Source organism: Loxodonta africana, chromosome 23 (assembly GCF_030014295.1).
Source record: "Loxodonta africana isolate mLoxAfr1 chromosome 23, mLoxAfr1.hap2, whole genome shotgun sequence".
Classification (NCBI taxonomy): domain Eukaryota; kingdom Metazoa; phylum Chordata; class Mammalia; order Proboscidea; family Elephantidae; genus Loxodonta; species Loxodonta africana.
Window position 1 is genome coordinate 50,017,557 of NC_087364.1, and position 14,809 is coordinate 50,032,365.

A 14,809-nucleotide genomic window follows, 5' to 3' on the forward strand; every position below is an offset into this window, starting at 1 on the left:
TTTACCTGAAGTTGATCTATTTAGTTTTGGGGTGCATTGGCCAATTTTGATTTTTGAATTTGCAAGGCTGAAAATCACCACTAGATCCAGAATTGATGACTTCACCAAGGTAATTCTATTCTTTGAGGCACTGCCTATGTAGCCAACTGGATCCTTCAATGACGTCTTCATCTCCACACTCCCTTAACTTCAGTGTATGTAGAGACATATCCAGGTCCTGTGAGACAGCCATACATTTGTTAAGAGGACCACATAAGAAAATAAAGAAAAAAGTGATTTTTTTGGTCTAGGATCCAATCCAGGATCATATGTTGTAATGTTCTCTCCTTCTAGTCTCCTGTCATCTGGAACAGTCCCTCAGTCTTTTTGCCTTTAATAACTATATTAGTTTCCTAGGCTACTGCAACAAAGTACCACGAACTGGGTGGCTTAAAACAACAGAAATTTATTGTCTCATAGTTCTGGAGGCTAGAAGTCTAAAATCAAGGTGTTGGCAGGGTCATGCTCTATGAAGGCTTTAGGAGCAGATCTTTTCTTGCTTCCTAACTTCTGGTGGTTCCTTGGTATTCCTGGGGTTGTAAAGACCCACCCCCCCCAAAAAAAAAAAACCCAAATCCACTGCTGTTGAGTCAATTTGGACTCATAGTGACCCTGTAGGACAGAGTAGAACTGCCCCACAGGGTTTCCAAGGAGCGTCTTGTGGATTCGAACTGCTGACCTTTTGGTTAGCAGCCGTAGCTCTTAACCACTACACCATCAGGGTTTAGGATTGTAAATACATCACTCCAATCTCTGCCTCCATCTTTACATGGGTACCTTTCCTCTGTATCCCTTTCTCTGTCTCTTTATTTAAGGACACCAGTCATTGGATTAGGCCCACACTATTCCAGTATGACCTCATGTTAACTAATATCTTCAAAGACCCTATTTCCAAATAAGTCACATTCATGGGTTCCTGGGGTTAGGACTTCAATATACCTTTTTAGGGGACAAAATTCAACCTGTAAGAATGACCTTGACATTTTTGAAGACTGTTGTTAGGTACTGTCAAGTTGATTCCGACTCATGGTGACCCTACGTACAACGGAGCAAACCACTGCCTGGTCCTGTGCCATCGTCACAGTTGTTGCTATGTTTGAGCCCATTGTTGTAGCACTGTGTCAGTCCATCTCATTGAGGGTCTTCCTCTTTTTCACCGACCCTCAACTCTACCAAGCATGATGTCTTTCTCCAGGGACTGGTGCCTGCCGATAACATGTGAGACAAAATCTCACTATCCTTGCTTCCAAGGAGCACTCTGATTGTACTTCTTCCAAGACAGATCTGTTAATTCTTCTCGCAGTTCTTTGCCAATACCATAATTCTAAGGCATCACTTCTTCTTCGGTCTTCCTTATTCATTGTCCAGCTTTCGCATGCGTATGAGACGATTAAAATATCATGGCTTAGGTCAGGTGAAACTTAGTCCTCTAAGTGACATCTTTGCTTTTCAACACTTTAAAGAGGTCTTCTTTGCAGCCAATTTGCACAATGCAATAGATTGATTTCATGGCTGCTGCTTCCACGGGTGTTGTGTATCCAAGTGAAATGAAATCTTTAACAACTTCAATGTTTTCCTTATCATGATGTTGCTTATTGGTCCAGTTGTAAGGATTTTATTTTGAAGAGTAGAAGCCATTTAGTGATGTCTATCAATTTGAAGTTAATAATACTTTTTACCATCGTGTTTTTCTGGACTTATATCCTATGAGGTAATTTTACAATAAAAATCTATAAGATAGTATATTTATAAGCATGAGTATTCCCCTCCCTCCCTGTTAATTCTGTATAAATTTTGGTTCTTATATCTGGCTTTCATTTATCATTCTTCCTTCTTACCTTTCAGAAACACCAAAATCTTGTACTAAGTCTTCAAAAAATTCCACCCCTGTTCCCCCAAAGCAGTCAGCCAGGTGGCAAGTTGCAAAAGAGCTCTATCAGACTGAGAGTAATTATGTAAATATATTGGCGACAATTATTCAGGTAAGTGTGAGTTTGGTTTCAGAATGATCTGTGTTCTAATATGTTCCTAAGTAAAAAGTTGAAAATATTTTTTACAAGAAAATCATATACGCATAGGATTTGAATATAGATAAAAAAAAAAGATGTATGACCAAATGACCAAAACTGGATTCGAACTGCTGACCTTTTGGTTAGCAGCCGTAGCTCTTAACCACTACACCATCAGGGTTTAGGATTGTAAATACATCACTCCAATCTCTGCCTCCATCTTTACATGGGTACCTTTCCTCTGTATCCCTTTCTCTGTCTCTTTATTTAAGGACACCAGGGCATGCCGTAATTGTAGTAGTATCTTCTTTTTATCAACTTGTTTTAGGCAATCAAGGAGATTATTTGATATAAATAGTACCATTTTTGGGTTATAATGATTTTGGTGTGGGGGGGGTGGTGTCCTAAATTTTTTTTTTAGATTGTGTTTTAGGTGAAGGTTCACAGCGCAAATTAGTTTCTCATTAAAAAATTTATACTCAAATAATTTTGTGACGTTGGTTGAGACCCAGGCAATGTTTTCGGCACTCTCCCCCTTTCCCTTTACACCCTGTGTCCGTTCACCCAGTTTTCCTGTCTCTTTGTACCTTCTTGTCTTTGCTTTTGGATAGGTGTTGCCCGTTTGGTCTCCTATACTTCATTGAAGTATAGGAGAGTAAGGAGCATATTCCTCACGTGTGTTGTTGCTTGTTTTATAGGCTTGTCTAATCTTTGGCTGAAAGGTGGACTTCAGGAGTGGCTTCAGTTCTGAGTTAGCAGGGTGTCTGAGGGCCATAGTCTCAGGGTTCCTCCAGTCTCTGTCAGACTAGTAAGTCTGGTCTTTTTTTGTGAATTTGAATTTTGTTCTGCATTTTTCACTAGCTCTGTCCAGAACCCTCTATTGTGATCCCTGTCAGAATGGTTGGTTGTGGTAGCTGGGCACCATCTAATTCCATACTCAGGCTGGTGTAGGTTGTGGTTTGGACTGATATTTTACTTATGTCTTTGATTTTCTTCGTTTTCATTTTGCTCCAAATGTGATGGGACCAATAGATGTATTTTAGATGGCCACTTGCAAGCTTTTAGGACCCGGGCCGCTACTCACCACAGTAGGATGTAGAACATTTTCTTTATGAACTGTGTTCTGCCAATTGACCTAGATGTCCCCTGAGACCATGATTCCCAGCCCTCAGCCCCAGCAACTAGGTCCCTGAAGGTGTTTGGATGTCTCTAGGAAGCTTCTGTGGCTTTGGGTTGGTCAAGTTGTACTGATTCCTTACATTGTGTGGTGTCTTTCCTTTCACCAAAGTGAACAGTTGTCTATTATCTAGTTAGTAATTTCCCCTCCCTCATAACCGTCGAAGATTGTTTTTTTCTGTGTGTAAACCTTTTCTTGGGTTTTTATAAGAGTGGTTTCATACAATATTTTCCTTTAGTGATTGACTTGTTTTGCTTGGGATAATACCCTCCAGATTCATCCATGTTGTGAGATGTTCACAGATTCCTTACTGTTCTTTATCATTGTTGAAGTTTGTATAGTGAGCCAAAATGTGGTTGCATAGCAGAAAATCCTTTTGGCATACACTATGCATGTACCTGGGTAGCATTTATTACCTAGAAATGTAAATCCTTTTCAGGCCATGGTAAAAACCCACTGAATTTTCAGAACACTAGTTTACATATCAATTAAATTCGCTAAAACTAGTTTTAAAAACCCTGGGAAATCTTAAGACTAGAGACAAAGTTTCAATCACTTTGCTTAGTATAAACTCATCAAAGATTTCTTTTGAAAGATTGTGGCCTAAATTTATGATAGTGTTTTCTTTAGGCTTTATTTTAGGACTGTTGTAGTTTTTTTGGAATTGGATTTAAAATAACTTAATTTTAACTTAGTTCCAAAGTTAAATGAATAGCCAGCAGCTTCTTTATTTAGTATCCCATGTAATACTTGTGTGCCTACTAATGCAGAATACCGTGTTAGATGTTGAAGAGGATTTCTGTTTTAAAGAACCTGAGACTGGAAGAGGTAAAACATACACAAGTCATTATAAAACGGAAGGTTATGAACATCATATGAGCTTTAGTTAAAGAATTAGGAAATTTGTGAGTTGAGAGTTTTACTACTCTTTAGTTTTAAGGAAGGCATCGTGCTGAAATTTTCAATGGGTTGTGTGTTGGAAGGGTCACTGTGAGACGGGATTGAATCAACTCAATGGCAGCGGGTTTGGTTTTTTGGTTTGGTACTTTGGAAAAAGCCTCAAAGATGACAATTGAAGTAAATTTTAAAGTACAGATGTGATTGGTACATATAAGGAATATGAGTGGGAAGTGTATTTGAGATAGGGCAAACAATATGGACAATTAAAAATATGTATCATTCAAGATATGAGTAGAGAGGCTAAAGCTTAAGGGTCAGTTCCGGGGGATGGAAGAAGATTTCACATACAGTGAGAGTTACGATAAGACTGCCTAGACCAGGAGCCCTCAGCTGCTAACCAAAAGGTTGGCAGTTCGAATCCACCAGCCGCTCCTTGGAAACCCAATGGGGCAGTTCTGCTCTTACCTGTACGATCACTATGAGTCAGAATTAACTCCACAGCAACGGCTGGTGTGTGGTGGGTGAGACCAGATTAGAGAAGGCCCTTGAATAGTGTGCTGTGTCATCTGTAGGCTATAGAAAAATTTATGACGAAGGAGGATCTATGGCATCATCTTTCATTCTCGAAAGATACCGTGATTCCCTTTCAGGGAGGCATTGGAGATGGGAAATAGTGGAGACAAGGAGACCAATTTGGTGGCTACTTCAGCAGTCCTGGTGAGAGATTTTGAGGATCTGAACTTCAGAGAACAGTATCCATGAAAATAAAAAGTAAATGAGAAATACTGAAAAGAGTCAATAGTTTTTGACTATTTAATTTTATGTGGGGGATTAAAGCAAACACAGTAGAACAGTTTTAGCATTGCTCAACATGTCTTAAGACAACTGAGAGGTTTTAATAAGCCTTGATTTATTTTGGTTGTCTGAATATTTTTATTTAGAATTTTTAATTAAATGTTGACTAAGAGTGTTTATAAATGATTACAAATGTCTTTGAAACCTCTATTGATTTTTTTCCCCCCCATTCCCAGCCTTTTTTTTTTTCTCTCAGAGATTATCACTATCTGGAATTTTGTGATTATTATGTCCTTTATAGATCTACCACATATTTCTAAGAAAGCAAACAATATATAAATGTAACCCTGTTGTATATGTTTTTTATTGATTTGCTTTTTTCACTTGATAGAAATATTCTTGAGATCTGTCCTTACACTGTAATGTAATTCTTTTTCTTGTATGAATATTGAATATTTCACAGTTTATTTAACTGTTTTAAATGAACATCCAGGTTATTTCCAGTTTTAGTTTTTCTTTTTTACTAACAGTGATGCTTAAGAACATTAGCAGGTGGTTTTTTTTGATTAAAAACCTGAAATTGCTGAGTCACGGGCTACGTGCATTATCAAGTCTCTTAGGTGACGATAAATTACGCAGTGTTACCGTTATATACTCCTACCAGCAGTGTATAATAATTCCAGTTGTTCCACATTTTCAGATCATTAAAAATGATCTTTAATTTTTTTTTTTCCTGCTCTGGTTGGTGTGAAATGATGTTACATCTTTTAAACCCGTTCCCATCGAGTCAATTCCGACTCATAGCGACCCTATACAACAGAATGGAACTGCCCCTCATGGCTCCCAAAGCTGTAAATCTTTATGGAAGCAGACTGCCACATCTATCTCCCGTGAAACAGCTTGGTGGGTTCGAATTGCTGACCTTTCAGTTAGCAGCTGGGCGCTTAACCGCTGCGCCACCAGGGCTCCAAAGTTACATCTTATTGGGTATATAATTTGAGGATGACCATACTTTCGGCTATGTAGTTCTATAAATTTTAACACATGTAAGGATTTGTGTAACCGCTGCCACAATCAAGATACAGAATATTTCCACCCCCAAAAAACTCCCTCATGCTTTTCCTTTATAGTCACACCATTTCCCCACTCCAGCCTCTTATAACTACTGGTTTCCCCATCACTATAATTTTTTTCTTCCTTGAGAATATCATATAAATGAACTATATAATATGTAACATCCTGAGGTTGCCTTTTAGATTTATCCAAGTCGTGTATATTGATAGTTTGATCCTTCCTGTTGTTGAGTAGTATTCCATTGTATGGATGTAACAGTTTATTGACTCATTAAAGGATATTTGGGTTGTTTTCACTTCTCTTGGGTAAACACCCAAGAGTGTGATGACGGGATCATATGGTAAATTATGTTTAATTTTATAAGAAATTGTCAAACCTTTTTCCAGAGAGGCGATACTATTCCCACAAGCAATGCATGAGCATTCTAGTTGCTCACCATTCTCACCAGCACTGGATATTACCACTTTGTTTTATTTCAGCCATTCTGGTAGCTGTGTAGTTGTATCTCAACATGACTTTAATTTTCATTTCCTCAGTGGCTACTGATATTCTGTTCTTGCCCTTATTTGCCATCTGTATATCTTCTTTGTTGAAATAACTGTTGGAAGTTTTTTGCCCATTTTTTATATTGGGTTGTTTGTTTTCTTCCTGTTAACTTTTGAGAGTACTTTATATATTTTAGAAACTAGTCCTTTGCAAGACATGTGATTTGCAAATATTTTCTCCCAGTCTATAATGGGCCTTTTCATTCTTTTAACAGTGTTTTCTGTGAAGAAATTTCTAATTTTGACAAAGTCCAATTTATATTTCTTTCTTATATACATAATGCTTATGGCGTAATGTCCTTGCCTAAGCTTGTTGTTGTTAGGTGCCGTCACGCTGGTTCCAACTCACAGCGACCCTATGCACAACAGAACGAAGCACTGCCTGGTCCTGCGCCAACCTCACGGTCGTTGCTGTGCTTGAGCCTATTGTTGCAGCCACTGTGTCAATCCATCTGTTGAGGGTCTTCCTCTTTTTCGCTGACCTTCTACTTTACCAAGCATAATGTCCTTGACTAGGAACTGACTACCCCGATAACGTGTCCAAAGTATGTGAGACATAGTCTCGCCATCCTTGCTTCTAAGGAGCATTCTGGTTGTACTTCTTCCAAGATAGATTTGTTGATTCTTTTGGCAGTCCATGGTATATTCAATATTCTTCTGTAACGCCACAATTCAAAGGCGTCAGTTCTTCTTTGGCCTTCCTTATTCATTGTCCAGCTTTCGCATGCACATATGAGGGGATTGAAAAACCATGGCTTGGGTCAGGTGCACCTTAGTCCTCAAGGTGACGTCTTTGCTTTCCAACACTTTAAAGAGGTCTTTTGCAGCCAGTTTGCCCAATGCAGTATATCTTTTGATTTCTTGACTGCTGCTCCCATGGGTGTTGATTGTGGATCCAAGTAAAATGAAATTCTTGACAATCTCAATCTTTTCTCTGTTTATCATGGTGTTTATCGGTTCAGTTTGAGAATTTTTGTTTCCTTCATATTGAGGTGTAATCCATACTGCGGGCTGTGGTCTTTGATCTTCATTAGTAAGTGCTTCAAGTCCTCCTCACTTTCAGCAAGCAAGGCTGTGTCATCTGCATAATGCAGGCTGTTAATGAGTCTTCCTGTAATCCCGATGCCCGGTTCTTCATATAGTCCAGCTTCTTGGATTATTTGCTCAGCATACAGAATGAATAGGTATAGTGAAAGCATACAAACCTGACACATACCTTTCCTGACTTTAAACCGTGCAGTATCCTCTTGTTCTGTTCGAATGACTGTCTCTTGATCCGTGTACGGATTCCTTATGAGCACAGTTAAAGTGTTCCAGAACTGCCATTCTCCACAATGTTATCCATAATTTGTTATGATCCACGCAGTCAAATGCTGTAGCATAGTCAATAAAACACAGGTAAGCATCTTTCCGGTTATTCTCTGCTTTCAGCCAGGATCCATCTGACATCAGCGATGATATCCCTGGTTCCATGTCGTCTTCTAAATCTGGCTTGAGTTTCTGGCACTTCCTCATCAATATATTGTTGCAGCTGCTTTTGAATGATCTTTGGCCATATTTTGCTTGCATGTGAAATTAATGATACTGTTTGATAATTTCTGCATTCTGTTGGATCACCTTTCTTAGAATAGGCATAAATAAGGACCTCTTGCAGTCAGTTGGCCAGGTAGCTGTTTTCCAAATTCTTGGCATAGACGAGTGAGCACTTCCATTGCTGCATCTGTTTGTTGAAACATCTCAAGGGGCATTCCGTCAATTCCTGGAATTTTGTTTTTCGCCAATGCCTTCAGTGCAGCTTGGACTTCTTCCTTCAGTATCATTGGTTCCTGATCGTATGTTACCTTCTGAAATGGTTGAATGTTGACCAATTCTTTTTGGTATAGTGACCCTATGTATCTCTTCTGTCTTCTTTTGATGCTTCCTGCATCGTTTAATATTTTCCCTATAGAATCCTTCAGTATCGCAACTAGAGGCTTGAATTTTTTCTTCAGTTCTTTTCAGCTTGAGAAATGCTGAGCACGTTCTTCCCTTTTGGTTTTCTATCTTTGTCTTTGCACATGTCATCATAATACTTTGTCTTCTCGAGCTGCCCTCTGAAATCTTCTGTTCAGCTGCTTTACTTCATTTTTTCCTTTTGCTTTAGCTACTTGATGTTCAAGAGCAAGTTTCAGAGTCTCTTCTGACATCCATTTAGGTCTTTTCTTTCTCTCCGGTCTTTTTACTGACCTCTTGCTTTCTTCATGTGTTATGTCCTTGATATCATTCCACAACTTGTCTGGTCTTTGGGCATTAGTGTTCAACGTGTCAAATCTATTCTTGAGATGGTATCTAAATTCAGGTGGGATATACTCAAGACTGGAAACTCTGGTGCCATAGCTATGGCTGCTAACCAAAAGGTCAGCAGTTCAAATCCACCAGGTGCTCTTTGGAAACTCTATGGGGCAGTTCTGTTCTGTCCTTTAAGGTCGCTATGAGTTGGAATTGACTTGACGGCAATGGGTATACTCAAGATCAAACTTTGGCTCTCGTGGACTTGTTCTAATTTTCTTCAGTTACTACTTGAACTTGCATATGAGTTATTGATGGTCTAATCCATAGCCAGCCCCTGGCCTTGTTCTGACTGGTGATATTGAGCTTTTCCATAGTCTCTTTCCACAAATGTAGTCGATTTGATTCCTGTGTATTCCATCTGGCGAGGTACATGTGTATAGTCATCGTTTATGTTGGTGAAAAGCTTTAAGTTACAAAAATTGTCTCCTACGTTTTCTTCCAAAATTTTCATAACTTTAGGCTTTACATTTAGGTCTATGATCCAGTTAGGTTAAAGGTTCACTTTTTTGCCTATGGCAAATGATGTTCAAATATCATTTGCTGAAAGACCGTCTTTCTACTTTGAACTGCTTTTGCATCTTTGTCAAAAATCACTTGGCCATGTTTATATGGGTTCATTTGTCAACTTCATTCTGTTGATCTGTGTTTGTTTCTCCCCTCACCAGTACCATATAATCTTGATTACTGCCGATTATAGTAAAAAGTTCCTTTGCCTTTTTGTATATATTTTTAGAATCAAGTTTTCTGTATCTACAAAAAGTCCTGGAAGTTTGATTGGCATTGCATTAAATCTAAAAATCAATTTTGGAGAGAATTAACATTTTTACTATATTGAATCTTTTAATCCATAACCATGATATGTCTTCATTTATTTAGGGCTTCCTTGGTTTCTTTAATTAGCATTTTGTAGTTTTCGGCATATAGATCCTGAATTTGGTTTATTAATATTTATACCTAAGTAATACATTTTTTAAAAATGGTAAATGATACTGCTTTTTCTATTTTGGTTTCCATTTGTACATTACTGGTGTGTGTGTATGTATGTGTGTATGTGCGCTTGTTGACTTTGTATCTTGTGACCTTACTAAAGTTACTTATTAGTTCTAAGAATTTTTTTCTTTAGATAAAAAAAAATAACATGGATAAATCTCAAAATAATTACATTGAGTGAAATAAACTAGACAAAAAAGTACATACTGTATGATTTCATTTATATGAAATTCTAGAAAATCCAAACTAATAATGACAAAAAACAGATCAGTAGTTAGCCTGTGATAAAAGTGGGAGCATGAGATTGCAAAGGATTATGGAGAAACCTGGACTGACAGATATGTTCAGATCTTGATTGTGGTGATGGTGTCACTGATGTATGCATATGTCAAAATGATCAAATTATACACTTTAACTATGTACAGTTTATTGAATGTCAATTATGTCTCAGAAAAGCTATTAAAAATGAAATAAAATTGTAAAATAATATTTTGAAATAAAGATAAGGACCTTAAGACAGGGCTTATTTTCACATTTTATAAGTAAAAGGAATTAGGTTGAGAGAGACTAATTGATTTTCTCATATTCAAGTGGCTAGTAAGAAAAGGAGCCAGGACGCAAAGGTCTTGCTTCAAATCCAGCCTCTTTTACTTCAATGAAGTTTCTACCTTGCAATTTCTAAAACATTTCTACTGAAATAAATGTTCTAAAATAACCAATTGGTTGTTGCTTTCTTCCTTAGTAACTTGAATAAAAAGTAGAAATTACTCTTGCATCATACTAACAATTTTAATGGTTGATATATAGAACTGTGTTGTAAATTTTATTAGCGTCTAACATTATAAAATAATTTGTTTATGATGTGTTTGTTATTTATTTACATGTACTAGAAAATGTATGAGAAAAAAAGGAGTGTCTTAAAATTTAAGAAGTATGTGCTCGTTACTTTTTTTCTTTTCTGCTGACATTTTGTCTCTCCCTTAACAACCATCGCTAGTAAACATTTTTTTTTCCTTTCCCCACATTTACTTAAATTAGCATTTTTTCTCTTTTAGTTATTTCAGGTTCCATTAGAAGAGGAAGGGCAACGTGGTGGGCCTATCCTTGTACCGGAAGAGATTAAGACTATTTTTGGTAGCATCCCAGATATCTTTGATGTACACAGTAAGATAAAGGTAAATTTGTATGTGTTGAAATTGATAGTAACTCTTTTGGGATTGTGTATGATTTTGTTTTTAGGCACTTCAGATTAGCCAGCTAAGTTTTGTACCTGTAACATCTTTACTCATTTGTTCCTTTGAATCGTTTGTATCTTTGCTCCCGTGCCTTATTAATGTTTATCGTTTGCCTATTTTTTAAGTTAGATTAATCCTGACGATGAGAAATTAAGACCTTACCAAGTCTTTTCTATAGAAATGTGTGTCTCCTAGTATTATTTTTCTACTATTGTTGCCTTTCGGTTGCTTGTTTTTGTTTTGCTTTAGTTTATTTAAAAACTGTGAAGCTAGAAGGGACTTAGAGGTCATTTAATTCATTTATTTCTGGGCAGATAAATGCCAAAATCATAAAAGAGAGTGCTATCCTCTTTTTAATGATTTTCTTTTGACCAAGGGTCCATGGTTTCCAGGTATCAGTCTCTTAAAGTACTTTTTGGGCAGATTTAGCTGAACTTTTAAAAAATAATTTAGCTTTATTTTCTCTTATGAAGTACTTGAGCAAAATTTATCAATTTCTCCTCAAAACAACACATATTAATGTTTATTCCATATTCCAATAAAAAAGGCTAATTTGAATTATAGAATATTTTCAAACAAATACACTGAATTGCTTTTGATTTCAGTGCACATTATAAACAAAATATAAAAGACCTATGAAATGATGCAATTTACCAAATGCTTGTATTTTACCAAATGCTCGTATTTTATTGAAATCGTATTTCAGTCAATTTCTAGATCTAGAAGGAGCTGTTAAAGGAGATCTTAAACCTCTAAATTTGAAAAAAGCTACGTATTTTCAGGCTAGTTTATCCATTCCAGTTAAGGTTGTGAACGTTTGAAGAGGAAAGTATTGTTGGTATATTTTTGCTTTCTAAGAATCACTGAGGCGTGAGTGTAGAATGGGAAGTCAAATAGGTTTTCATATTCGTGTTCTACCACTAACTTGTGGGTCAATTTGAATTTGTTAGTCTAACATTTAGTCAGTGTGAGTGTTCAAGCTCCCTTTTTTCACAAAATGTTACACTTTATACAGGATCATAATCTCAATTCAGAAAATCATATTCTTTGATTCAGTGAAGCTTTGAAAATGATTGCCACCCTTTAACTTTCTCATGTGTTAGCTAAGTCTCTAAGCTTCTTTGGTATGGTTGAATTACCAGTACTGCAACTTATACTTGTTTTTCAGCCAATTTTAGATTAGTCAGACATTAAAAAATTTTAAAGTTTGTTTTTTTCTAACATGAAACCAGTGTGTGCTGTCAAACTTTTGTTAAACCAGGAGAAATGGAAAATACTCATAATCCAGTCACACAAATATTTCTAAAATTTTGAAACCTTTTTTTTTTTGTGTGTTGGGCATATCTGCTGCAAAAAACCTCCCTAAAGTGTTAAAAAGCAAAGATGTCACCCCGAGGACCAAGGTGCACCTGACCCAAGCCATGGTATTTTCAATTGCCTCATATGTACTCAAAAGCTGGACAGTGAGCAAGGAGGACTAAAGAAGAACTGATGCCCCTGAACTGTGGTGTTAGTTAAGAATATTGAACATAGCATGGACCTCCAAACTTTGGACATGTTATCAGGCTCATGCACAACAACAAGTGTGAAGCTGGCACAGGGCCAGGCAGTGTTGCTCTGCCATAATAGTGTCACTATGAGTTGAAACCAACTTGACAACAACACCCAACAACAACACAACAGCCCAGAACACATCCTCCATCTGCCATCCTTGACTTGGGTTGTCAACAGTTCTGTCTGGTTCTGACTCATAGTGACCCTATGTACAACAGAACGAAACACTGCCCGATTCTGCGCCATACTCACAATCGCTGCCATGCCTGAGTCCATTGTTGCAGCCACTGTGTCAGTCTGCCTCATTGAGGGTCCTCCTCCCCCTCAGTGGTCCTCTACTTTACCAAACATGATGTCCTTCTCCAGGGACTGATCCCCCCCACCAACACCATGTCCAAAATACACGGAATGCAGTCTTCTATCCTTGCTTTCAAGGAGCACCCCGGCTGCACTTCCTCTAAGACAGATCCGTTCACTCTTTTGGCAGTCCATGGTATATTCAACACTCCCTGCCAGCACCACAATTCAAACGCATCAGTTCTTCTTCGGTCCTCCCCATCCATCGTCCAGCTTTTGCATGCATGTGAGGCAACCAGAAACACCATGGCTTGGTTTAGGCACGCCCCAGTCTTCAAGGTGACATCTCTGCTTTTCAACGTCTCAAAGAGGCCTTTTGCAGCAGATTTCCTCAAAGTAACGCGTCTTTTGATTTCTTTTTTTTTTTCAATTGTTCTTTAAGTGAAAGTTTACAGTTCAAGTTAGTTTCTGATACAAAAATTTATACACACATTGTTATGTGACCCTAGTTGGTCTCCTTATAATATGACAACACACTCCTCATTTCTACCCAGTATTTTCCATGTCCATTCAGCCAGGTTCTGTCCCTTTCTGCCTTCTCATCTCGCCTCTGGACAGAAACTGCCTGTTTAGTCTCATGTATGTACTTGAGCTGAGAAGCACACTGTTCACAAGTATCATTTTATGTCTTATAGTCCAGCCTAATCTTTGTCTGAAGAGTTGGCTTTGGGTATGTTTTTAGTTTTGGGCCAACAGAGAGTCTGGGTGCATGTCTTCTGGGGTCCCTCGAGTCTCAGTCAGACCATTAATAAGTCTGATCTTTTTACCAGAATTTGAGTGCTGCACCCCACTTTTCTCCTGCTCCGTGAGGGACTCTTTGTTGTGTTCCTGTCAGGGCGGTGATTGGTGGTAGCTGGATACCATCTAGTTCTTGTCTCAGGCTGATGGAGTCTCTGTCTCTTGGGCTCATATTTTCCTTGTGTCTTTGGTGTTCTTCCTTCTCCTTTGCTCTAGGTGGGTTGGGACCAGTTGATGCATCTTAGATGGCTGCTTGCTAGCTTTTAAGACCCCAGACGCCACTCAGCAAAGTGGAATGCAGAACATTTTTTTAATAAACTTTGTTATGCCAGTTGACCTATGTTTCAGGGGACATCTAGGCCAGTTGGCATAACAAAGTTTATTAAGAAACTTTGTTACACATAGCATTTTTTCTACTTTAAATGTCAACCATATATTGAGTAATGCCACAGTTATTCAGCATAACCAAGAAGTTAGTATTCTTGTAATAATTTTTAATTGCTAAAATATTAGATTAATAATAATTCATTAATTTTTGACTACTATTTCTTATAATATTTCTAATAAATGGTGGATCAAGATTTGACCCATTTGTCCATCTATTTTGAATTTCACTTTTATGCTGTTGAGGATAGTTTTTTCTTCCCATTTCAACTTTTATGAGTCTGCTAGTATAAGACCAAAGACCCACTGTTTTTGAGTCAATTCCAACTCATAGCGACCCTATAGGACAGAGTAGAACTGCCCCATAGGGTTGGCAAGAAAGACTGCCACCTCTTTTTCCCGCAGAGTAGCTGGTGGGTTCAAATCACTGACTTTTTGGTTAGCAGCTGAGGGCTTAACCACTGCACCACTGGTGCTCACTAGTATAGGACAGCGGTTCTTAAATTATTTGCTCTCAGGTTTCCTTTTCAATCTTAAAATATATTGTGGAACTTTTGTTTATGTAGTTTTTATCAGTATTGATTACTTTATTAGAAATTAAAAAATATTAATTTTAAAAATACATGACTTTTTAAAACCACATTATTGAGGTATATTTTACATATAATAAAATTAATGTAT

General features: G+C 37.6%; 1 protein-coding gene across 2 annotated transcripts in view; it reads left to right on the forward strand.

The window, feature by feature from the left end:
* ECT2 (epithelial cell transforming 2) overlaps window positions 1–14,809 on the forward strand; it is a 67,151-nt gene that overhangs the window by 17,199 nt on the left and 35,143 nt on the right. For both annotated transcript variants that reach the window (XM_064275482.1, XM_064275483.1), the window contains 2 exons: window positions 1,885–2,021; window positions 10,916–11,035. In XM_064275482.1, coding sequence (XP_064131552.1) covers window positions 1,885–2,021; window positions 10,916–11,035 — 257 coding nt within the window. The remainder of the gene's footprint in view (window positions 1–1,884; window positions 2,022–10,915; window positions 11,036–14,809) is intronic.